General features: G+C 52.2%; 5 protein-coding genes across 5 annotated transcripts; 2 read left to right on the forward strand and 3 right to left on the reverse strand.

Moving 5' to 3' along the window:
• Window positions 1-807: 807 nt before the first annotated feature.
• N0V96_010062 (uncharacterized protein) lies at window positions 808-3,080 on the reverse strand (the record flags this gene model as incomplete). The annotated part of the gene is made up of 3 exons (XM_053197437.2): window positions 808-2,080; window positions 2,132-2,322; window positions 2,373-3,080. The coding sequence occupies 3 exons, from the start codon at window positions 3,078-3,080 to the stop codon at window positions 808-810; spliced, it is 2,172 nt and encodes a 723-aa protein (XP_053045141.2).
• A 5,786-nt stretch (window positions 3,081-8,866) lies between these two features.
• Window positions 8,867-10,781, reverse strand: HOL1 (Major facilitator superfamily transporter; the record flags this gene model as incomplete). The annotated part of the gene is made up of 3 exons (XM_053197438.2): window positions 8,867-9,113; window positions 9,182-10,105; window positions 10,168-10,781. The coding sequence occupies 3 exons, from the start codon at window positions 10,779-10,781 to the stop codon at window positions 8,867-8,869; spliced, it is 1,785 nt and encodes a 594-aa protein (XP_053045142.1).
• A 2,605-nt stretch (window positions 10,782-13,386) lies between these two features.
• ARE2_2 (Sterol O-acyltransferase 2 (Sterol-ester synthase 2)) lies at window positions 13,387-15,217 on the forward strand (the record flags this gene model as incomplete). Its single annotated transcript, XM_053197439.1, has 3 exons — window positions 13,387-13,559; window positions 13,633-15,139; window positions 15,191-15,217. The coding sequence occupies 3 exons, from the start codon at window positions 13,387-13,389 to the stop codon at window positions 15,215-15,217; spliced, it is 1,707 nt and encodes a 568-aa protein (XP_053045143.1).
• Window positions 15,218-15,806: 589 nt separating this feature from the next.
• N0V96_010065 (uncharacterized protein) lies at window positions 15,807-16,100 on the reverse strand (the record flags this gene model as incomplete). Its single annotated transcript, XM_065758833.1, has 1 exon — window positions 15,807-16,100. One exon carries the CDS (start codon window positions 16,098-16,100, stop codon window positions 15,807-15,809), a length of 294 nt encoding a protein of 97 aa, XP_065612600.1.
• A 4,644-nt stretch (window positions 16,101-20,744) lies between these two features.
• Window positions 20,745-21,332, forward strand: N0V96_010066 (uncharacterized protein; the record flags this gene model as incomplete). Its single annotated transcript, XM_053197441.2, has 1 exon — window positions 20,745-21,332. One exon carries the CDS (start codon window positions 20,745-20,747, stop codon window positions 21,330-21,332), a length of 588 nt encoding a protein of 195 aa, XP_053045145.2.
• Between the last annotated feature and the right edge of the window lie 3,600 nt (window positions 21,333-24,932).

Consider the following 24,932-nt stretch of genomic DNA (forward strand, 5'->3'; position numbering starts at 1 on the left):
CCTCTTCGAACTCGGCTCCGTACCCGTGCCTGAAAGTTCGTGTAGATCAGCCCGTTCAGGGCACTCGGTTCGGCTGGATGGTTTCTCATCCCCTCCGTTTCGGTTTGGCGCGCCGCTCATCTCCCCACACTTGCTCCGTCCCTTCATCTCACAGCTTCAACCACGTCCACAACACCTCCGGGCCATCCTATTCGGGGGAATCATCATCAATCGTCGTCGTCTTTCTCGGGGAAAATATCCCTCTTGCTTTTGAAATCGTTTCATCTTTCGTCTTTCCATTCGTCTCTGGACTACTAATCTCCGCTTCTTCTCGCGTCTCATTGGTATCGGGATTCATCCTCTGCGCCTTTCTCCGTGCGTCAAATGCTATTGTACAATTGTGTCATTCCGTAAAAACGTCTGCTCGCTGTGTGTTGGAATCGGAAAGCCCCCTCCCAGACGCCGGCCATGACATATCATCCATGGCGTTATGCCCTGACCCAAAAATACTCCGAATAATTATTCAAAAATCCCTGCTCTGTGTTTGGCCTCTGAGGTATCATTGATCCCAATCCTGACAACCCGGGGTAAATCGCCTTCGTTTGCCTGCTCGAAGGGGCTTTTTTTCTGCGGCCGTCGCATCGTAGCGTCCTCTTCTCGAATCACTAAATAAGGAAAATATTAAGAAAAGTAAGGAATGCCACTTGTCCGTGGCTCGTCTGATGGTGAAGGTCGATACAACATTACGACCATGGTGTTGGGTTTCGCCAAAGAAGTTGACAGGTCGATCAAAGTCTCTGCCACGCAGTACGTTGTAGTCCCGCTCGTTTAGATGAGCGAGAACTTGGATTGGGGCATGTGGCCCAAGGCTGCTGCCAAGGCCGAATGCGAGTCGGGGGCATGCTCGGTGTAATGCATGTCTTCTTCGAAATAGGGCAGCACTTTGATGCCGCAGTGTTGCTGGAAGAATTGGGTCCCAATATCATATCGCTCCCTGCATCGCCTTTCCCACGGATCGATCTTGAGGGGGCTGTGGTAGCAAAAGGTGTTGTGCTCTGCGCCCCGCACTGGGAAGACGAGGCCGCCATCCTTCATCGCAGTCCACAGTTCCAGAGCCTCCATCCTTGTATTATCGGCGTTGGGCCAGGCTGCTTGCATCAGCTGAACAACGGCGTATCGCAAGGCTAGATCCTCTGCACTGCCCTGTCCATGACGACCTGCAATCTGCCTTCGTAGCGGCTGGAGTTCGGAGAGCAGTTTCTCGAGTCTCTCGGGGTTGGCGTGGTTGTAAAAGATGGCCAGGTCGATCCACGTCCTGGCTACGTAAGGGTGACGCCGCCCGTAAATAGCTTCGAGTTCTTCGGCGATGGTGGGAATGCAGCCCCACACGAGCTCCGATAGTGTGATCGGCCCATGCTTCTGTTGCACCTCGTATAGTGTGGAAAACGTCTGTCGTAGGGGATGAGAGCGTTCAAAGTTCGTCGAAGAATATGCCGCCAGGTACTTGCACAGGGCAGTCATCATGCCCGCGTCGCGATGCACCATTCCCAGCAAAAGTTCCTTGATGCCTTGCGGTGACAGTTGTTTGAGATCCATCTCCAGTCGTTTGAATGCCTTCATTAGCTGATGACCACCCGCGTCGTGTTCACCCATTTCGAATTTCTTGTTCGCATCAGCAAACATGTCGCTTGACCCCGCACCCCATAACATAATCGATGTCCATCCGACCTGCTTGTCAATTTCGACCTCGAATTGGCGGCAATGCAAGAATGCTTTCCGCATATTCCCAACAATCGTCTCCTGCGCTCGGAGCAGGTCTGGTGATCGCAGATAGCCCGGAGCGGGCGGCGGTGTCGGGGTACGACATCGCACGTATGACGGGAGCTGAGCTGGCGTTTCAAAGTCGACAAGATCGTACTCCGTCACTCCCTTCCTCTTGAGATACGTGCCCAGATTGACAACTCTGCCGTTGCGAACGAATTCAGACACTTTACCCTCGGCATCGCGTTGGAACTTCATAGAGAGAAGTCTCTTCACTTCGTCCTCGGTGTTGTTCTTCACGAAACCCCACTGAGAGAACCTGGTCTTGTACATCTTCGGCCTACGACAGTGAGATGAGATGAAGGAGAGTGCATCTGGAATGGAAACTTACGTTGCTTGGAAGCCATACTGGTCCGCCATGATCTGCATGACCTCTTTCAGGGGACGGCGTTCTTCCAGATACAGATGCTTGATGGTCCCCTTGAAAGACTCCCATGCCTCGGCAGGGACCTGCTCCCGCGATGGCCGACTACCTGTCGCAGGCTTTGGCGTGGGTGCAATACTAGGTGCTCGAGCATGACCCTGCAACATGATTAGATGGAATACTTTATTACGACAAGAAGAGAACGTACTGGGAATGAAGTGGTAGGCGGAGGGCCAAAAGGCGTTTGCATCACACCCGGGGTGCCGGGCATGAGGCTCGGGGCCGGTGTCGGTGCTGGGCTGAACGTTGACGTTGCCGGGCTGAAGGGTGTGGGAGCAGGACTAAAGGCGGTAGTAGGTGGCGGACTGAAGGCGTTGGCATTCGGCGGCGGGCTGAAGGTGTTCGAGGTAGGTAGAGAGCTGAAGGCATTTGCAGGGGAGCTGAAAGCGTTGGCAGCACTGAATGTTGTTGCTGACTGACCAAAGGCATTAGGTTGGGAAGCGAAGGGTTTGGACACTGCGCTGAATGCGTTTGGTTGAGGACTGAAGTTGCTTGCTTGGTTTGCAAAGTGCTTAGTCGTAGTATTGTTGAAGTCATTCGTCGTCGGAAAGTTGAAGGCGTTGGCTTGTGACTGGAAACCCTTGTTCGACGTGTTGAGGAAAGGATCCAGCTGACTGAAGTCGGCAGTTTGATGTTGTTGCTGATGTTGCTGCTGCTGATGTTGCTGCTGATGTTGCTGCTGTGGCTGTTGGTGGTGCTGGTGTTGCTGTTGCTGTGATTGTTGTTGGTGTTGTTGCGGTTGATACTGCTGAGGCTGATGGTGGTGCACTTGAGGAGGAGGCGCGGGGTTCGAGGGACCAGCAGCAGTAGTCATACGACTGTTTCCATCTCCAAATCGTGAGTCCGGCGTGAACATGGGAATGTTAGAGGGTGCGCGATCCAATACTGGCTTCGTATGTCTGGGCACTGGGGGACGATATGATTCCGGAGCACGGAAGAAAGTGGGCGTGGCCGGGCTGTGAGTGACTGGACTTGTGATTCTACTCATTCCTGAAGAGCTCATGTTTGCTGTGCTGCCGTGCATGCTGCCAAAATGTGCCGACGACGGACTCGCTATTGATGGACTTGCGACTGAACTGGCTGGGCTCATGATCCTATTACTGCTTGGTGGTGCGGCGCGAATCCCCTCAAAGCGCGCAATCAGGTTGGACACTCCGGCAGGGGGACTGAACTCATCGAGTTCCATTCCTTCGTCTTGCTGTGGCGCGTTGTTCATCGAAGACCCAACGTCGAAGCGCGCATTCTGCTGCGCGACTGGTGAAGTCCAGTCCATAGATGAGTCGAAGTCCCTCCGGACGGAATCTTGTTGCGGCGGCGGACATGTCGAGGGACCGCCAAAGTTGAGCGGAACACCGAACCTAGAATACGGTTGACCAGATGTGTTGAGAGCGAGGCGGCCATGTTGACTGCCTCCATATTCTGATCCAGAGGGAACACCGCGGGGTGGTTTGTCCCCAGAATGATTGAACATCTCGGCCGCGTCCCGCGTCCCCCGTGGAGCAGAGGTTCGGACCGCTGGCTAGAAAGATGTCAAGACTCGGGACGAGTCAAAGCTCCTCGGTAGGACAGGTGCCTCGTGTCGTCGTCGAATGCGATTCATCCAAGAAGCCCAGCGCGCTGCCCTGGTGGCAAGCATCAATTGCCCGTCAAAATGGAGGGGGTGCCACTGGGCCTTCAAATGAAAGACGAGAGCGTGGGAGGAGACCAGACAAAAGTGCCCATGATCGTCGCCACATAAAAGAGAAGGTCTCGGTCACTCTGGCTGCCAAGTTAAAAATAGAGCGGCAGAGGAGAAAGCGTCATGGCCCAGTATGGGTAACGAGAGGGTTCGAAAAGATTAAAGACTGACTGAAGGGCCCCCCGACAGTTGACACAGGTCGAGATCAGGACGGGTCAGGAACAGACAGGTCGGATTAGGATAGGACGGGAAGCCAGAGCTGGAACTGAACGGGCGGAACGACAAGCAATGTTGTCTTGTGCACCAGAGAGAGATATGGGGGTGAGATGGGGGGGACAATGGACGGGGGAGCCGTTGCTCCAGGCCAGTTCGTCCGTTCAATTTGGGCTGGTAATGGTGAAGTGAGTGGTAGGGCTCCCACTCGCTCTCAGTCTGTCTCTCTCTCTCTCTGTCTCTCTGTCTCTCGTTTCTTTCGCGGCCTGTCTGTCTCTCTCTCTTGGTCGAGAAAGACGAAGACCACTTTCCGGTGTTGAACTGGCATTGGTCGGCGGTCGCCAAGTTCCTCCGTGTGGTGAAAGCTGCAGGCAAAAGTTCCTTCGCGTAATTTCCTCAACAAGGAAAGCGAGCGTGGCACATGGGTAGAACAAGCCCGTATCCCGTCCCTTCGGGGCTCTCTTTTTCAGTGATAAGAGGGCCTCCCAGCAGCCAGAACCATAGCTGGGTCCGTGGAGCTGCGCGAAGGGAGGGGCTAAAGAAGCGTTACATGGCCAATGGCTGTTCAGACGGTCTGGCAGTCCGGGCGTTTGCTAAACGAATGGGGAACCATTCACAACGCCTTTTGCTGGTCGGAGCGGGCGCTGGCTACCAATTCGACCGAGAGAAGCAAGACGAGTTGGGGGGAACCCTCGACGGCGGATGGGGGGCCTGCCTTTGCTATCGAAGCTGGGGGCAAGGCGGTTCGTCCTTTGGTTGACTGTGGGTACATGCGCACTCCCTCCCTCACGCTCGCCCTACTGCGTGTGTATGTATATGTGTGTGTGCCTCTCTCCAGCCTCCGCGTCCAGGAGAGCCCTGGGATTTCGTCCAATGTGCCCGACATGTCGACATTGCTACCATGGGCCTGTGCGAAAGTGCTCGATGGGTAGGCGACCAATTCCAATTTCCAGGGTGGCCAGGAGGCGGGGAATAGGTACAATGGTGCCACCACTGTTCTAGATTAAGAAGGTGAAAGAGCGTCCTGGTCGGCCTAAAAGACGCCAACGACCGAGTCCTGACTCAGACCACCAATCATCGTGCCTGTCTGTAAGTATCCTATCAACTAGGCCCTCCCCCTTTTCGGAAAGGCCGTGGTGTGAGAGGCAGAAAGACTGAGAGACAGCGGCGCGAACTGTCACCAACCAAGCATCAGGTTCCAACCGGGCAGCCTTCCGACATCTCCCTCGGTCTAGGTCCACATCGCTGATGATATTCAAAGAGCGCCGCTGTCCGCCGTCAATCATCATGGAGGATGGATGGGTTGCTGCTCGCTTTTGGCCCTCCCCTCGTTAGCCAAGCAACCAAGCCATCGGCCTGGGAGGGAAAAGCTGGGGGAGCTGCCGCGGGCGGTGGACTAACGCCGTAGAAGCATGGTGCATGTTCCAACGGCCTTCCACCAAGCCAACCTGGCACTCCTGGTTCCATCCGATAAGCCATTTGGTGAGCACGGCCAATGGTCAAGGTGCTGTCAGAGACACATCCGAACAGCGCCGCTCCAAACTAACCCGTCTGGTCTTTGGAAGGCCGCAATCGCGGGGTTTCCATTTCAGCTACCTTCAATGGGCCGGCGGCGGGACTGGACCAAGAAACGGACTGGGGGCGAGTTTCCGCGGAATGGCCGCAAGACAAAGCAGATCTCTGTCTAAGGACGCCACGATTCATACTCGAGTACCATCTTTTAGTTGGAAATTGGCATGGCATTGGGCGGCTCCTGTGGGCACTGCCGAGCGACGGTCAACATGCTTTCGGCCGGTTGCACCGCAGGCTCGTCCGTGCTGTCCTGTCAAAGCCGAGGCGTGGCCAATGGCTGACTTTGATGGCTGTTCTCGTTCTCGTCCATCATGGGGCAGAGCGTTAGGCGTCTTCAGCCTCTTTGCAGGCCACAGGAAATCCGCCGAAAGCAGCGGGAGAAGTGCAGCGTACCAGATGGTAAGTGAACGGTGAGTGGCTGACAGCCCCCGAGATATGAACCGCAAGTTGCGAGATGCCGAAAAACATTTTCCAACGGAACATGAGATAATAGGTACCGGCTAATGTTCTCGAATTTTCGACCCCAATATCCGCGGAGCCAAGGAGATCCCTGCAGTGCGTCTCACTAGCAGGAACAGCCGGCGACGGGCTCCTTGCTGACCTAAAATGAAGGTGACCTGACATGAAATGTCAGTCAATACACACTAAGTAGCAGTTTGCTGTCCGAGCTGCGGCTTTGGCTACAGCGAAATGTGCTTGGTCTCGGACCTGGGCTAGCCAAAGGTGGTGTTTAGCATAACGCTCATCGGGCAGCTCATGAGAGAGAAAGTCGTCAAGAGCTGACGCTAAGCGGCATGCTCCCTCTTTACGTGGGTCCCGACGGCAAGGCGAACAGACGCCGACGGGTCCACGCATGGGAATACTCCATCAAGTAGGCCCGAGGAGTCGGCAATGTTAATGTAAAGTGACGCGAGCCAAAGCACGACTTCTGGAGTCCAAAGTCGTGCTTCAAGTCGTGCTCCAGCAAAGATCTACCCTGGAATCGTTGATGGCTGGGTCCATGGCCCGGGGCACGCGAGCCGAGTGGCTCTGAGGATTCGTGATCGCCATCGGAGTCATCCACTCCTCGGAAGAGACCGATTGTTTTTTCGAAAAGCATAAACATCAGATTGGGACGCAATTGTAGTATCTGGATGGGACAATGAAGATGTTCCCTGAGATGTCGATGACGCGCTTCGGATCGATTCGAATGCGCAAGTTGGGATGTGGGCGACAGGTGTGGCAGCCATCAGGTGACAAAGCAACTTCTTGGGTTATCTTTCGATGCCATCGAATCAGCTCAGCTCACACTGCGGACTGGCGGGCTGCTGAGTGACAGACTTGCTGTGCCATGATAAGTCGGGGTATTTGGAAATGCGAACCTTTTTTTCCAAATACTTGGGTCCTGGTCGTTTGGTCGATAAGGAACTACAAAGTTCCACCATGTTTACTTTGGGAAGGTCGAACAGGGTACTTCGGTCAGGTATCCGTAACTGTTGGTTCTCAAGACCTATGCTAACCGATCGGGCGGTCTTTTTCTGCTGTGCACTTCTCACTCACCGAGATTGCCGGCAATATCGACGTAAGTTGATGCGGCATTTCATCTAGCTCGAGAACGGTTGTTCGTAGCAGCGAAGAGCCTGGAGATAACTCTAAACTTGTCGTCTAGGTCGGTAGGAGGAAAACAGGCTTTCTTGGACGAGTAAGCCGAGCCGCAGGGCGGATGTAAGCAGTCAATAGAAGGACGCGAGACGGCACGATGCAAAGCAACCCCAGGCTTACTCCGCGCCAACGAACCACGAGAGCATCCGTATTCGCATGGACCTGAACGGCGCTGTAGACGAAGACTTTACGTGGATTACGTTGCGATTGTCGATGTTCTCCGTCTGCTGCAGCTGAAGTATAGGATCTGGGTTCTTGGTCAGCTCATAGCTTGGTGATACTTTCTAGCCGACGCAGACGCCTAATGCATGGTATTGCTCATAGTCCAATGTGTCAAAAAGAGGAGCAACATGATGTTGGTGTCAGTTGACACAGATAAGAACAGGGCAACGCACTTGACCTTACCTGATATCCCAGAGATGCCAAGATGTTCAGCGAGACAGCGGTGTATTCTAGGTCGAGACTTCCAGATTCGCAAAGTGGAACTTCTTCTGTTGCTATTCAGGCTTGGTCAAGCCAAGCTTGTTACAGCCGAGATCATCGTCTACTCCTGACAATGCTGGATGAAATGGACAAGAATCTTGCATCGTCTGCAAATCTCTATACCAAAGGAGAATGGCTGGTGTCTGGGGACAAACGATATGCCTGGTGTAGTCAATATTGGCAAACAGTCATTGGTTCGGGAGAGCCTCGATGACTCCAGATTGGGTTCATTGCTCCGCGATGGCGTGGCACGCGTGGCTACTGACGAACGAGAGGCCGTGAGAGGCGTTCGAAACGTCGTCTGGCGGCACATGGTAAGCGCAGGGCCAAAAGTTCCGGGGATAGGCGTTTGGAGTCTCGTTATGGCACAAATGGTCAGCCCATCAGTCCCTTTGCAAGCCAAGGCCAGGCATGTCAGGCGGAAGGACGCCGGGAAGAGGCGAGGGAAACGAGGCGTGGGGGTCGGCGTGTGGTTGACAAAGTGACTGATATTGGATGAAGCTCAACAAGGTAAGGTAGGGGATAAGATGTTGGAGGGTTGACGATGGATGGAGCCTGAATGGCGACGAGGACGTTGAGCAGAATGATACCTGAGGTAACAACTGAAAAGAACGTGAGGCAGGTAGCCTTCGATGGCGTCCCATGATTGTTCTTGGGATGGAAGGAGCGACGAGGGAAAATGTTCCGGGGAAGGTACCTTGCCTCCACAATGAAATGGCGGAAAGAGGAAGGAAGTAATGGCAAGTGGATATAGGTAGCTCCCTCAATTATGCTCTTGCCCATGAATACGTGATAGATCAGCCCTTGGCATGTACTTTGCTTCACTTCGTGTCTTCGGTAGTTCATCTTCGCTCTGAAATATCATCTATTATCATTTGTGAACGTGGAATACTCATGCCCAGCCAAGAGGCCAGGGCTTTCTATCATCTCAGAGTGTACAGTCTACAGAGCAAACGTCTCGTCAAGGTAGACACCTAGGCCGAACTCTACCTAGGACTACCGTCTGCACTCGTCCCCATGCCATCCAAAGGCATCTTTTTGGTCACTATTTTTCCTTATTTGGAAAAGCCGTCACGGATATCAACAAATCGCAAGTATCTATCCTTGGCCCACCGGCGCGACCTCTTGCCGAACATAATCATCGGCAGGCTCAACCCCATGATGACAAAACTGAGGACGCCAAGGGCAATGAAGCAGTTCTCCATGCCCGAGTCCAGCCAGTAGCTCGCCACAAAGGTGAAGAGCATAGCAATCGTGTTGTTGATGACGGCCACGCCCACCATACCTTCCAATACCATTTCACTGCCATGTCGTGTTAGCTTATACTCTTCCCATCATACTGCCAACTCTAAGAAGAGATCAAAACTTACGGGAAGGAATCGGCAAGATAAGCCAAGCTCAAGTCTCCGGCACAACCGTACCCGAAACCGATGAAGCCCAACCCAACATACGGAACAGGCCAGTCCCAGCCTCGCGCGCTCCCGATGCCGAAAAGCCACATGCCCGTCGGGAAGATCACCGTGCAGAGGGCCATCAGATACAGCCGGAACTCGGACTCCATGACGCCCTTGTTCCGCTTGATCATCCACAACATGAACTGGTCACTTCCGTAACCGCCATAGATACATCCGATCAAACTTCCAATCAGCGTCGGCAGGTTCATGTTGCCCACGGCAGCCGCAGAGTAGTTCCACGGCGGGCCGTACCACCAGTCCTCCTGGACCGTCAGGTAGAACGTCAAACAGATGTTTTGCAGACCCCACTGGAGTCCTGCGTACCATACCGCCGGGAAAGTGAAGACTCGGAGGGTGTGCCATAGGCGGAAGAGATACTGCTTGAATCCCGTGCCCTGGAGATTCGGCGCCGGCGTGATGATGCGGATGCGGTCCCAGTACGTCTTGCGGCGGGAGTAAGAAAAGGCCATGCGGTCACGCGCGGTGGTCGAGACCATGGATCCGTGGTCGGTGCCCGTAGTCGTCTCGGCGAGGTGTGGCGTCTGCTGCTTCTCGGTGACGGAAGCGTCCTGGCCCGCAGCCGGGTCTCTTTCAATGCTGACGGAATTCCTGGCTGATGCCTGTGCCGAGGTCTTCTCTGGCACCACGGCGGCGGTGGTTCGGTTACCGTCGTCTACGGGGTAGCGTTCGCCGTTGCCGGTAAGATAGCGATCCCGGTTGAATTCCGTCTCTTCGAGGCCAAAGTAGATGACGATCAGACTGATGCCGCAGATGATGGTGCCCACGTAGCCGATCCATCGCCAGCCGAGGCCACTGGACACGTATGCGCCGATGAGAGGCCTACTTGCGTTTAGCAATCACATGTCCTGGTATTATACTCGCCAGTTAGAGGACAAACTCACCCAAGGTAGGTTCCAATGGCAGTTGCAAAGGTGTAAATACCAAGCACACTGCCCGTCTGGTGTTCAAACCAGATATCGAGAAGCGACAACTGCACAGTCGCCTCACCGACAGACTCAGCAGCACCAACAAACAATTGCGACCAGACCACGCCGCCAACATTGGTGATGCGAGCATACCAGATGAGACCACCGATGTTGACAACCATGGATATCAGATATCCCAGCCGACGGCCGTACAAGTGAACCAGCGGCGAACTCAACAGGGTCCAGTACCCAATCGCAATGAACAACACCCCGGCGCCAGTGTTGAAGGCGTCGTAACTGATTCCGTACTCCTCGTTCACGCCATCGGCGCCGGAGCCCGCATTGTTGGAAGTGGCGGCTGTGAGGCCGACAATATAGAGCACAAGGCACGAGTGCCAGATCTTGCGGGCCAGTGACCATCGCAGGGGATCATTGGGGCTCTCAGTGGGTTGAGGCACGAGGACGATATCGCCGTGCTTCAGGAGCGAGGCGTCGCCCGGTAAATTGTTGCCGTTCTCATCGTAAAGGCGTCGCGTGCCCGGAATAACTTCGGGTGCTGACGTTGGTGTTGTAGTTTGTGGAGCGGCCATCGGGCAGTTGAGAATAAACACAACTGACGTTGCTTATCGCCTATAGTGTAAGTTTTTTGGTCGTGTGCGGTGCGGTTTGGGTCGCGTGTGCGGCGGGGACTTCAGCCCTTGGGATAACTGGGTATTCGGTATGTGTGTAAAATCACTTCTTCTTGTGAAGTTCGACGCCTCCAGCGTCGTTATTGCTAGCAGGGAAGCATTCCGTCTATGAACAGTTGTAAAAGGGGGAAGAGGAGAAAGATCTCTGAGCGCGTCGCATTGAAAAGAGATGGAGAGAGACCGAATCAATAACAGATAAAACTCTTATCTCTAGCAGCAAAAAAAGATCGCCTGAGTGCAAGTTTTGACCTGAGATGGGGCGGGCCGACGGGACGTCATAATCCTTGGAACCAATTGAAATTGGTGCCCGATCATCAAATGGGGGGCCATCGAGATGTTCGCGTACTCCGTAAGGCAAGGTACCCGTAACGTTGTAATGTAGTAGCGGCATCCGCGACTGTCTTGTTGCCGTCCCATTTCCGATGTATCATATCAGCGCGGTCTATTCCTTGTCCTGGCAGTCCTGCTAGTAATGGCTTCGGCGGTTGACGCAGTTTTGGTGACTTTACATTACATGGCTCCAGACTTGGGGTGTAGAACGCTTGTGGTCAAAGACCGTTTTGAGGCTCTTTTAGGCTCGAGAGTCAATGTTGCTGAAAATTCTGACATGCCAAGCCCAGAAGACGGGGCCTATACCGCTTTGTTCACATCCCGCCGGTTTGTGGTGTAAAGAGGTTCGGCCTCTTCTCGGTTTGTGTGGCACTAAGCACATAGGTAGCTAACATCAGAGTAAGGTAACTTGTAAGCTTTCAAACAGCAGACAGCAGAGCACCAGACTCAACGTCAAGCAAAACGACTGTTTGTGGGTGAAACTAGACTGCTTTGCTCATCCAAACCTAACATTGCCAATTCGGTTCATTGGCAAGACGGCAAGCGCAAAAGTCATGCTTAGCTCAGCCAGCTACTTTCTAGTGCATATATTAGGTCTAGCCTGTGACGCTGTCAATAGTTGGTAGTTGAATGACGGGAGACGGCACATAGCAAACGTTCCATCAGCCAGAAGTGCCAGAATGCCGTGATAAGGTGACGGTAGAAGTGTGGTGGTGCTAGAAGGTGGCTGTGGTGGCGTAAGCTGCAGCCACACTTGGGCATACCATAAGGTACACAGTAAGATAGGTGGTGATCTGCAATGGCTTTCGTCTTCTTGAGCGAATGGAAGTGACACGACAAGGCAACGAGATACCTAAGTCGAGGTAATATGATTTACGCGGAGACACATTGCATTGCATCTTCTCGGCTGTGCAGGTCCAAGCCTCGTAAGGCGTTGATTTGCAAGCCGGGATGCCAATCGAGCTTCCTCAGTCACTGGCTAGTTGCGCCAGCGATCGGCCACCGGAGCCGGGGCTTCTCCAGATCCCAACGGGGCCAAGTGATCTTGGGAGGCCAGCCGATGTAACAATGGTTCGCGGCCTCGGCCACGTCTGTTGTCTGTCTGGGCTTTTGGAGGTTGCATGGAGTGACGTTGGCATCCGTCTTGGGGAGGGCTATCGAAAGCAAACCGCGGGGCAATCGCAAAGAAGCGGCGGACGGGCGGGAACTCGGACGTTCCACCCCCTTGCCAAGATCCGCCCGGGGGAGCTCTTTCTCCGGGAAATTTTGGAGGAGCTCAGACAGAATGGAGCAATCACGAGCTGTAATTGGGTTAATCAGAGCTTGCCCCCACCTCGGCCCGTGACCCCCATTCGTCACGTGGGAGTTGACGTAAGTCACAGCCCCCAATTCCTGAGGTGAGTGTCCTCTTTCTGTCACTACACTAAGGTACCTTATGTCACTCTCGGGCACTTGGGGAAAGTGTTGACTGAGGTGCAGTTGCCTGCAGAGAAACAGTCTGGAAAGAACAGGGTGACGCAGACCCAGTGAGGCAGGAGTGGCAGGTCGGCGCCGCATTGAACTGTGTTGGTGGGTACGTACCTCTTAAAGTGGCCGAGGTGCCCCATGCCCCATGCCCCAACGGCCACCCGCGTCAACCTTGGAATGCCGTAAGTGCACTTTACTGTGTACGGAGTACCTTACGCAGTATTTTGGAGTGGAGGAAGTGGCACTGGCACTCGCACTCGTGGACTCGTAGGACCATCTAGAGCTCCTTGCTCATCGCTTCAAAACGCGGCCCCGTCGCCTCTCACCCCATAAACCAACCCATTCGTCTCCGGAGCTGCTTACTTCGTACCAAGTCCCGAATTCGCATCCCAAATACGCGGACACTACCCGAAATTCGAGAAATGGCGACCCCTGATCTGCGACCCTGAATACCACTTCCTTATCCCACTTCGAGGCGTTCTTTAAAATAAACTTCCCGCTGCCCCGTCTGATCCGGATGCGATCCCGTTGAACACAGTCGCCGCTTGCATCCCGCAGCTACATCCTATCCGCATCGCGCGGCGATTGCTCCTGCGAAGACCACCGCTCACCACCGAATGCGCACCACTGAACCCACAGATTGATATCTCATCTGGCAATCAGCAAGATCGACACATACTCCTTCCATCTCTACGAACCCCCCGAGATCATGGCATCTACAGCTGCCTCCCCCAACGGCGGGGCTCACGACCACGTCCTGCGGCCGAGGCCGAGGAAGCCACAACATTCCCAGTTGACGAGAACACAGAGCAACACTTCTGTTGGCGAGATGAATGGCTTGACACCTCTATCAGAGACTGGCCAGACGAGCGGCACTACTAGGTAGATACACCTCTTCCCCACACAAGCTCATCACTTTCGTCACGCACCAGCGCTAACGTCAATGTCGCTACAGTGGCCGCTCAACACCAGTCCCTCACGATGCCCTCCCCTCCGTCAAGAGCATGTCCTCGGCGAAAAAGCAAGCCCGTGCTGAACAACGACGCCGTATCTTCCCCACAATCGAGTTCGCGAGCCGCGTTTCCCACTTCGATCCCAACTCCGACTACCGCGACTTCCATGGCTTCTTCAACCTCTTTTGGATCGGCCTCGCCATCATGGCCATCACCACCATGCTGCGCAACATCAAGGATACCGGATACCCCATGAGAGTCCAGATCTGGACCCTCTTTACCATCAAAATTTGGCATTTGGCCATTGCAGACTTCCTCATGGTGGCGAGCACCCTGGTGTCACTACCCCTCCATCGCCTGTGGCGCTCTGCCCCCGCCAACGGAGCTCTGACATGGAAGAATGGGGGCATGGCTGTTCAGAGCATCTATCAAGTCGTATGGCTTGCCTTCTGGATTGCCATTCCCTTCGTGCTCGACTGGACATGGACCGCGCAGGTCTTCCTGCTGCTACACACCATGGTTCTGCTGATGAAGACGCATAGCTGGGCCTTTTACAATGGTCACCTCAGTGAGACGGAGAAACGGCTCTACGCTCTCGACAACCCCTCGACCGCGTCGAAAGACCCAGTCTACCTATACCCAACACCCGACAACCCGATGGGTACCGTCAGCAGCCCCAAGACACGCGATTTTAAGGCCAAGTCAGAGGCCACAGGCACATCAGACACGGATTCGACCTCGGACGAGATCGAGCAGCTCCGCGAGGATCTGGCCCAGGAGCTCACCTCACCTATGGGAAATCTTGCATATCCTCGCAATTTGACATGGTCCAACTATTTCGACTACCTCCTGTGCCCCACTCTATGCTACGAGCTCGAGTATCCTCGAACAGCCCGCATCGACTGGCAGAACCTCATCTCCAAGATCATCGCTGTCTTTGGCTGCATTTCCCTCCTCACAGTTATCTCTGAGGAATTTATCCTGCCCATTCTCAGCGACGCCTCCGTCCGCTTGAGCACAGTTCCGAAGCCGCCCGTCTCCGAGGCCCTCCTCATCCTAGCAGAGAGCGTCTCCTGGCTCCTCTTCCCTTTCATGCTGACCTTCCTTCTTGTCTTCCTTGTCATCTTCGAGTACGCCCTCGGCGCCTTTGCCGAAATCACGCACTTTGCGGATCGCCACTTCTACTCCGACTGGTGGAACTCAACCGATTGGATGGAGTTCTCTCGCGAGTGGAACATTCCCGTGTACAGCTTCCTGCGCCGTCACGTGTACAGCGCCAGTCGTCCGTACGTCGGTCGCCTTCCGGCCACCGTCATCACTTTCTTGATCTCCGCCATTGGTCACGAGATTGTTATGGCATGTATCACCAAGAAACTTCGCGGCTACGGCTTCATCTGCCAAATGCTGCAGCTGCCCATCGTCGTGCTGCAACGCACAAAGTGGGTGCGCGGCAAGGAGACGCTAAATAACGTGTGCTTTTGGTGTTCTATGGTCATGGGCTTGAGCATGGTAAGTCATCCGACTTCCTTTCGATATGGGGTGATAGCTAATCATCGGCAGATTTGTGCTCTCTACGTCTTGGTCTAAGACTTTGACAAAGCAATTCGCACCACATTTTTCATTTGCGTCACGTGTGGCCACCTCATCTCCCAAACATCGCATTGCCGAAAAGATGGTTTAGATGAGCTTGACTGAAACTCACTGTATTATTATCGAGGCAACTCTGTATCATTATTCTGGATCATACACGGGGACGGCGTCCTCCAACACAGACACACAATCATTTCCCTGGCGTTTTACTAGATAGGTCTTATACCCCCTTATTTACATGCCCAACGGGCAAAGATTACACCATACCTCGTGTTGCAAATGTGCCAGCAAAGTATCAACTCATTGGAATCAACAAGATGGCAAAGCCGGTGTGGTTTATGGTCTTGAAGCTATCGATCTGTTTGTTCTGCTCGTAGGAGCCTGCCCTCCCTTCTTCCGCGGTAGAAACCCACCATCCATCCATCAAATCTCAACCAGAGGCCTTCCAAACAGCGTTTCAATCTAATCCCACATCATAACATTTCACGTTCCGAAGACCGTCCTCCCAAAAGTCCCATCCATCCTCTCTACCAAACACACGACCGAATCAATAATCCCATCTCTCTCGCTGAAAAGCCAATACGTCTCATTCAGGAGGATGTCTCAACAACGCATCCTCCCTAGCAATCTCATCCTTGTTACCCAGAAATTCAAAGTTCTCGTCGTCCAAGACGCCAATGGTGTAGTGCCGCGTCTGCGTACTCTCCCGCCAAAACCAACCCATTCGGAAGCGGAGGCCGGAGAGCTTTTCGTGGAGTTCCTTCTTGGACATGTGCTCGGCGCCTTCGGGGAGGTGGTCCATTGCGTTTGAGTCTTTGAGGAGGGCGGTCATGGCGGCTATGCTGTTGAAGCCGTCTGGAGCTAGGCCCTTCACATTCATGTTAAAGAGCCGTGACTTTCTGAGAGGTTTGAAGACACTGGATACCAACATCAGGATTTGAGATATTGCTGTTAAAGAGAGTATGGCTACGATGATGTAGGTCACTGTTGGGTCTTGCATGAGGCGCCGATGACTGAGGTTGGTGATGGTTGCTTTCAGATTGGGAAGAGACGGCGCAGGCCCATCTCTTGAACTCTCTGAGATCTTAAGTCGGTTTTCGACATTGGCAAGCTGGGCGACGAGGAATCCGTAAAGATGATGTACGTCTTTGAGAATCTCTTCCTCAAAGCTTGGGTCCCCGAACGCATCTGCAGGAAATCGCCCAAATGGTTGAATTAAGGTTTTAAACCACGGATCCAAATTCGTCGTGTTAGGGCTGAGTAGAATCGGAATTGCCATTCTATCTCTCAACCCAGATTGGAATTGGATATCGACGTTTGGTATCGCGAATGCTGTGTCCCAGGGTTCTGCTGCAAGCATGTTTGGGCGTGGTGGAACCTCCTGATCAATCGAGTATTCTCCATCCTTAAATATGAGACTAACCTCCGTGGGTACTTGAACCCAGGTATATTTACATCTTCTCATTGAAAAATGTTCAAAGTTCGTTCTCGCTGGGGAGTATTTACCGGAAGCGTACGTCTGGAATCGGGTTGGAGCAAATGAAGCAGCGGTCTTTCGTAGCCATAGGTTGCAAGACTCATTTGCATGGCCTGGGTTTTCTGGGGATTCCAACCTTCTAGCGAAGTACTTTTGGTCGGAATTGTAAGGCTTGATTCGCACACCTAGGTTCTGTATCAACTCTGATTGAAGCCCGTTAGGGCAGGTAAAGGTTTCGGTAATGTCCAGAAACTCTCTGTCAGGTGAGATTGAGATATTGAAAACGGTCGAAGGTACTTTCCAGCAGGTAGGGTTGAGTTTGGCTGCTGTAAGATTGACCTTGACTGATGGATTTTGTGCCAATTGTGACTGGTCGATAGCACCGAGAATTGGGAAAACAAGATCATCATATGTGTTCTTAGGGTATGTTAGATTCCGCTCGCCCCGACGAATGACTAGGCTACCGAGGACGCTTCTTCTGTAAGCGCGTCCTTCGTCGTTGAAATCGAAACTCTGAATTTCAGGATCCCCAAACCAGGTCAGTGGTTGCAATAGTAACTCGCTCGGCTGCGGAACAGTCTCAACAGTAAATATGACTGAAATCAGTGTTGTGAGGAACCCGCAGCAGATGGCAAGAAACTGCGTTAAAGTAATCAGGCCGATCTGAGCTCGAAGCGAGTGATAAAGCACTTTCAGCCCCAGCATGTCGGAAAATGATATGTCGAGCTCTGTAGCCTTACGGCATCTTGCGGAAAGTGCGGAAAAAATAGCCAGACCTCGGTATGCCGAGTCGCAAGAATTGATGTACAAGGCTACGCTTAGCATTGTGAATGCCGGGAAAGAAGTCCATAGCATATGCAAGTAACCTGTTTCGGAATGGATTGTCGCAATTCCTCGTGATGCCGTCGACAACATCAGGGTATAGCAGAGGCTCGTCATTATGGCCAGTACCAAAACAACGGCCGTAACTCGTGCCCAAACCCTTAGTACCAAGGGGGTAAAGTTGGATGTACTCCATTCACTTTTGATTTCTTTGAGTCGGGTGGAGGAGTACTTTGATCTTCGTTCGGGATATCTCCTCCAGTCACGGAGAAAAATCATGTTTCCCATGACTGTCGCAAGATCTCTATACCAAATCTTCGTCTTATTTCTGGAGGAAAAAAGTACAGAAGTGAGCGTTGCCATGATTAGTACAAAGACTACCGTCATAAATAAACAAGTCAGCTTGTTGACCATCAATTTGCCGATAGTCACGGGCCTGGTGCCAGTCGTATACAGTGGTTGATTGATCTTTTGTCGAAGGCGATAATGTCCGATCCATGGGCCGAGAATGCGAGACATGTTCATGGCTGATTGGTAAAGTAGCTCAGTCGTATACAATGAAGCGTGCACTGGGTCGATGTAAGTACCAACGTTCTCTGGGTCTAAATGCAGACCTGGAAGGTTGCCGAAAAAGAAATAGGCTGTCGCAAGGGGCCCCAGCACCAAGTTGACTCCTGATATGTTCCAACTAGTCCAAGGTGCTGAGTTCCCAATGAAATCCCACAGATTTGTATCAACTAAGTGTCCAGCTTCGTCTGAAAGTACGACAGCAGTAGGACTTTTGCCATCATCGATGACTTTGACTCTCTTGACCCAAGAGCCAGAGAAACAGAGCACTGCTGCAACGTCTAGCAAGATGGGCGGCGAGGAATTCTTGGACGGTCTGCCAAAACGAGCGGCGTAATACAGGGACCGACTACCCTTTTCAGGCAGTCCTTTGCATTGAATATGACTGGCTATGTCGGAAAAGCTTGCCCAGTGAGTGATGGTTTTGTTCTTTTTCCAAGTAGACTCCTGACGCATTCTTCCTACGCTACTGGCGAGAAGGTCTTTACGTATTGGTAATGGCTGCTCGCAACCATTGAAATTGAACATGAGGTCTCGGACAGAAAATATGGAGAAGTTGCTGTTAAACGGTTCTATGTCTGAGTAAGAGTGGTTTTCTAGCTTCAGGCACTGCGTTGTCGTAAGATAGCCGGCGACATTGGTTTCGATAGGCGAGTCGGTTGTGCCTCGAGAGCCCCTTTTATTTGTAAATGTCTGATACGACAGTTGCTCATTGATACCAAAGGGATAGTCTATGTCGAAGTTCTGAGTTGCTTGCGCCATATAAAACGGACTCAAATCCGCCGACAGAGACCACGGTACAGTGGTGTTGAAAGTGTCCAAAATCTCGATGTCGACTGTTTCCGTAACATTGACCATTTCGAAGCTGTACAAGCCAGGGGCAAGAACGATTTGGATTTTGAGAAGAGCAGAAATTGTAGCAACCAAGAATACAAGATAGTGTTTCCGTTTGAACGATTGAATCAAAACTTTGGGCGATATTATAGCTGTGTAGTCGAGTTCGTAATCGTCGTAACATCTCTCTGGCGAGTGTTCGTAGCGATGAGCAATCCATGGCATGTATCGTAGAGCTTGGGTCTCAACCCTCGACCAAAGAATGGAAACCAGCGTGATCACTGATGAATTTAAAGTCAGCATCACAGCCTACGGTAGGCGTACATTGCGGGTAGCCTTACCAGCGGTTGGGCCAAAGCGCCAAAAGTAATGGAGATTTTGTTGGGTTGTGACGAGCCCGCGGTTTTTCGAAGAAATGAAAAACATTGTAGGAAGGCTGATGGCGGAGAAAAAGAAGAAAGTAAAGAGTGCGAGCAGGACGACCGGTTGGAGCCATGCAGGACGCCAGATCCCGCCATTGACGTGCCAATATTGTTCATCATGCTCAGAATCTCCGTCAAGATGGAGACCCGTATTCCTGACCAGTTTTCGATCGAGCTTGAAGACCGCCCCTTTAATGCTGGAAGGGGGTGATGTGGACGAGCATTGTTCGCATGGCCCTTCGTTATTGGCCGACACCATAAGACCTGTTGTGTCCTCCGTAGAATGGTTAGAGGAAGGAGAGTCCGGCATATCTCCCTCACGCTAGTTCAACCCGGGCAATTTCGAGATCTGTTTGAAGTCTTTTACTCTTACTGAATGTGGATGAATGTAAGTCCGTTACTGAAGGTCTAGATAGTCTTGCGCGAGCTTCTAGGATACGACGAGGTACAGCGTAAGTGACTGGACACATCAACGAGTCCTGGGCAAGGGGAAGAGGTCTATTTTCTATGATGGTGGCACAGAGAACACGGGGCCTCCATTGATTATTAAAATGAAACAGTAAAGCTACACGTGATGAGTTTGGCCATGAGAACCTCTTTCAAGCCGAGGTTTGCCCCCATAGTCACACAAGGTACCGCAGCCTGACTGAAAGCATGGTTCTCGATTCAACCTCAGACAACAGCCACGCAAAATCGTGGCTTAGTTGACACTAGAAATCTTGGCTAATTTTTCAGATGCGCCTTGTTTTTCAGATGCGCCTTATTGTGTATTTCATATGGAATCTAGCCTCAGACGTATCAGGAACATGTCGGCGGTGCCGTCAGCTAGGTAGGCCTCGACGCAGCCCGTGGCCAGCGTACAACTTAAGTGTGATGTTGCATCCCAGTTAGAATGACCAACTGGCCCACGACCTATATGAATATCCAGCAGCAAAGTGCAAGGTATCACTCAATTGCTCTCGCCTCAAGGCTATAGTTCATGTGAGACAGGTGGTGAGAGCTAATAACATTGGCGCAAGACAAATCTGACGGTGGGTTTTAGAAAACATCAGTGGTTTGAGAAAAGTTCAGTAGCAGGTCATTTTCGTGATACAAAGGCTGATTCATTCCTTGTTCTGATAGAAAGGCAGCTGGACGGAAGTTCCATTGTCGTCGCTGGAGACGGAGGCAGGATGATCCATATCCGGCACCCCCAATTCTTTAAACGGCCACCGCTTAAACTTTACTTAAGCTCCCAATGGCCGAGTAGCATGCCAAATGGTGTGTAACGCGTCGCTCCATCCCCTTACTTACCCCCCAACTTACTCCCAAACCACTCACGCGCAACCGACCCCCCTGTTTCCTTACTCAAACATTCTCGGCACCACCAACTACCACTATCACCAGCTCACCAACCGAACAAATGTACATCACAGACTCCACCCTCGACGGCCTCGTCGCCAAAGTCCGTGAATTTCAACGCAAAGAAGGCTACGGCGTCATCAAAACCCGCTCCAAGCGCTCCGCAGGCACCAAGGAAATCTACCGCCAAGACCTGAGCTGCGATCGCGGCGGCCGCCCCAAGGCCTCCGTCGCCATGATCCGCAACACAAAATCTAACAAGACGGGCTGCATGTGGCGCGCGCACCTGACCCTCCAGGCCGACTGCTGGGTCTGCATCCCGCACAACATGGAGCACAACCACCCGCCGCTGACCGAGTCCTTTGCCGCGAGCCGGTCCTTTCGCCAGCTGAGCTGGGAGGCGGCCGAGGGCGGCGTGCAGGGGATCAGGAACCGGGTGGATGCGTTGTCAAGGGGTGACCTGCCGACGGGGAAGTTGACGGCGCGCGTGATTGCTGAGAAGATTTCAGAGGAGACGGGGGCGCTGGTGAGGGAGAGCGATGTGAGGAATATTCAGGCGAGTTTACGGCGGGCAAAGGCGCGAAATGCATCTGCCGGGGCTGAAAACGAAGAAGAAGACGAGGAGGAGGGGGAAGAGGATGAGGAATGAAACGTTTCCTCACATGTTGTATGTGCCATCGCCTCCCGCGTCTCGCCCTATTACACATGGCCTGAGAATAAGACGGGAGGCCTAATGTAGGCAGAAAGGGTTCCACCAAGATGCGTCTGTACACCTATCTGCCTCACACCAAATGCCATCAAACCATAAGCAAGGCGGCAAGGTCTGGAAAGTACATAACACAGAATTACTTACAAAAGCCGAGGATGAGCGCGAGGCTTCCCTGTATATCCATTGTTTTTAGCTTTGTTTAGTTTGAGCACCATACACATCGAGAGCCTTGAATGGCTCTCTCTTTTTCTTTTTTTTTTTTTCCCTTGGAACCCAGCATGAATCTATTGAGCTATGTGGAATATTCAAGTATAACACATATAATGGTGAACAAAACGTTCTCCCGCTGTGATGCTGACATCAGGTAGTGGGCTGTAGCAAGATGTGAACGTTACGAACGAACGGCTAGATGTTCTGCCTGTCTCGACAATGCACCATGATCGCCCACTCTGCGCAACACGCGCCGCGTATTTAAATCAACTATAGATATCTATCGCTGACAAACCATGCACTCGCAAGTCACAAGAAAGTAGGAAGAAGGATTCATGTTGTGGCAAGTACACTGAGGGGATAAATTGTGCATTGATTGGGTGGTGCTTAGGCATAAGCGTACAGCTTGAAAGCAAGGCTACAACTGCTTTTGTAATTCGGTGCGGAGCTCCTATATACTACTTAACCTATGGAGGCAACCTTGGCTAGACCGGATTGCGACGTTGGCCAGGGCCCAGATGTGTGAATTCAAAAGTCGGGAACCGCGCAAATCTTGCCCAGTATCCTAGCCTTGTCCCATACCTGTCTTATATAAAGCAACAAACGAGTAGACGCAACCATATTAATAGACACTTTACTCTATATACCCTTGCTTAGTATATGCTCACCACAGAATACGACAGAGCCGACGCCAAAGACCAACGGCTGTTGATAAGTCCGAGTATGATGCATACCTATTAGTGTTACCGCTGGATACCTCATCCTCGCCAACTCCGCCGGTCACATCCTTGCCTGTCAAACCAAAGACTGGCACGCTCCGATACTATTGCCCAGTATTCCTAGCGAGAAGGTTTCAAGTCTCCTTCAGATTGACACTTTTATAGCTCAGATTTGGCAGCCCGAGACCACGAAGGAGACGCCTTTGCCGGATACATCTGCTGCGGAAGTCGATATATGGGATGGGTTCAGACCTCACGAGTTGTCAAGTTAAGAAAAAAATGTGTTTGTGATATGTTTCTCACCTGACGCTCTTCTCATCTTAAATTGATAACTTTCCAACCTAGGGCTCCAAGACTATCCCCATTAAATCGGCCGGTCTTCAAGGTCACTTGACCCTCAAGTTCCGAGCCCTGCTCGCCTGAGAGAACAGTCTCGGGCACTGCTAGGGATATCACGACGTTACAGGTCGACACATGCATCAGCCAACAGACCACGAACGCTTCGTAACTCTTGGAAAACCCAAACCAGTCGACTGCACTCCACAACAGTGCTCCTGCCTGATCCAGGCAACTCGTACCAGCAGCACTGGCACCAGATGTTGAAGCCCAGTCGCAGCGTGGTTCCTAAGGTACTTCATGCCTTTCGTGACCGGCGTAAAAAAACATTCATTGGCCAAAGCGCCCCGCTGCCACACTGTCATCCTTAGGTGAACAAAAATCTTCAGAGGCATCATCGCAACTGGGTAGATTCCTACCGGCACTTGGAGAGCCCATCACGAAGCTGGGACCAGACTCTCACAAAACATACCCCGTCGTCTCTCGTAAGTATATAAATCAGAACCGACAACTCTCCAAATCCGTCCATTTGAAAGGAACACAGAGTGGCAACTGGGTTTTGCTATGTGGGCATCTTGCGATGCTATACATAACAGCGATATAAACCCAGTTCCTGTGGACTTAGTCTATTTCACATCAGCAAGATGCCTTGCTACCAAAAACCGACTCACTACTCACTACTCACTACATATACCCTCCTCTTTCCATATAAACGTAACGATATACCCCGTAGAACCAGACGGCCGATTAGCTCCCATGACCGCAGGTATCTCACAACTAAGTATTACAAGGCCTTTCGCAACAACATTTCGGCCATGAATGAGGAAGAGCTACTCTCCTCTTGCCGTAGAGCCTTCAAAACATGAAGCACCATCATCTCCTTCTATACCCGGGCACCTTACGAAGGCCGGCCGGCCCAGCTCCAGGCGATTGTACCCGGTCGAAGCCTGGCAATCTCCCAGCCACCTTCAGCCTCGTAGACAGCCTGATCAGTATCTGCGTGACACAAAACACTCACCGAAATCCCCGAAACCCAAGAAATTATCTCAGCCGCAATATAGCAAGTGGAAAAAACAACACCTCCTCGCACTTGTTTTTCTCGTCCCACTTCCTCTCCCAAGAATGCATTCGCCGGCGAAGGTCGTAATCACTCGACTACACGCGTCATGTAGGTCTAAACCACCCTAGTCCAGACCACCGTGATCCAGCCTCACAGAATCGCACTTGCACTTTCTTCCACCCTTCACCTCATCTCATCAAACAACGTCACCGAATCGAGAGTCAGCCAGATAGACGTGTCAAGAATGCATTCCATTCGACAGAGAATCTAACTATAGCTGCCCCTCCCTGATCCCAGGACATTCCCTTCATGGTCATCTTCTTTCCCTCGACAGGCACATGCCTACCATCATGGTATAATAGCTCCTCCTCTTTCCAACGTTCCTCCCCTCCCTCGACTCGTGCACAAAATGAGTGTGGTATATCCCCTGCGCTTTCAGACTCCTTGTAGCGAATGACCAAAAAACAATGATTTGACAAGGATGAAAAAATATGTCTTAAGTTCGTTAGAGATCTGGAAAAAATAGCCAGTAAAATGTGTAAAATATATGTCGCCATCCCAATGCATGTATGTGTGTATCGTCAGACTCCAGCGTACAACAACTTCTGTGAGAAACCCAGGACGTTCCAAATGTCCCCGTTGCGAAGACGGGGCCGGCTGCCTGGAGCTGAAACGGGGCTCAGCCTGGCCATGTGGAAGGGGCGAGACGGTAAGGCTTCGTTGTTCGTGAACGCCTCATCACAAGGCACCTGACAAAACTCGAGAAGCTTCCTTCATCCCCACCCGATCGCCACTTTGGCCAGACCCCGTCATCCCAGGCAACCACCACCGCCCAGCACGTCTCGCTCCATAAATGCCAATCAATAGCCGTCTCAAGCGGCCTCAGTCCCTCAAATGCCCCCAGCGCCATTTCGGGCTCATCATCGCAGCCCTCCCAGATTGATATCAAATAAAACAGATCGGTACTCGTTACTGTATGGTTTTCGTCTTTCATATCTTCCCCTTCATACCAGCACGAACCAAAAGAAAGAAAAAACTGGAAATGAAAACATGAAAGCTAACAAAAATAGAAAACGAAAATCAGCCGCGCGTATCAGGACGTGAGGAGGATGAACATCGACGCGTTCCAGCAGAGCGAAGTATCTCTCATCGCAAAGACGGCGGCATGACCTTTATGAGATCGAGACGTTGTTGAGCTGCGCCATACTTTCGCCG

The sequence above is a fragment of the Colletotrichum fioriniae genome (assembly GCF_027942845.1).
Source record: "Colletotrichum fioriniae strain IMI 355084 chromosome Unknown scaffold_13, whole genome shotgun sequence".
NCBI lineage: Eukaryota > Fungi > Ascomycota > Sordariomycetes > Glomerellales > Glomerellaceae > Colletotrichum > Colletotrichum fioriniae.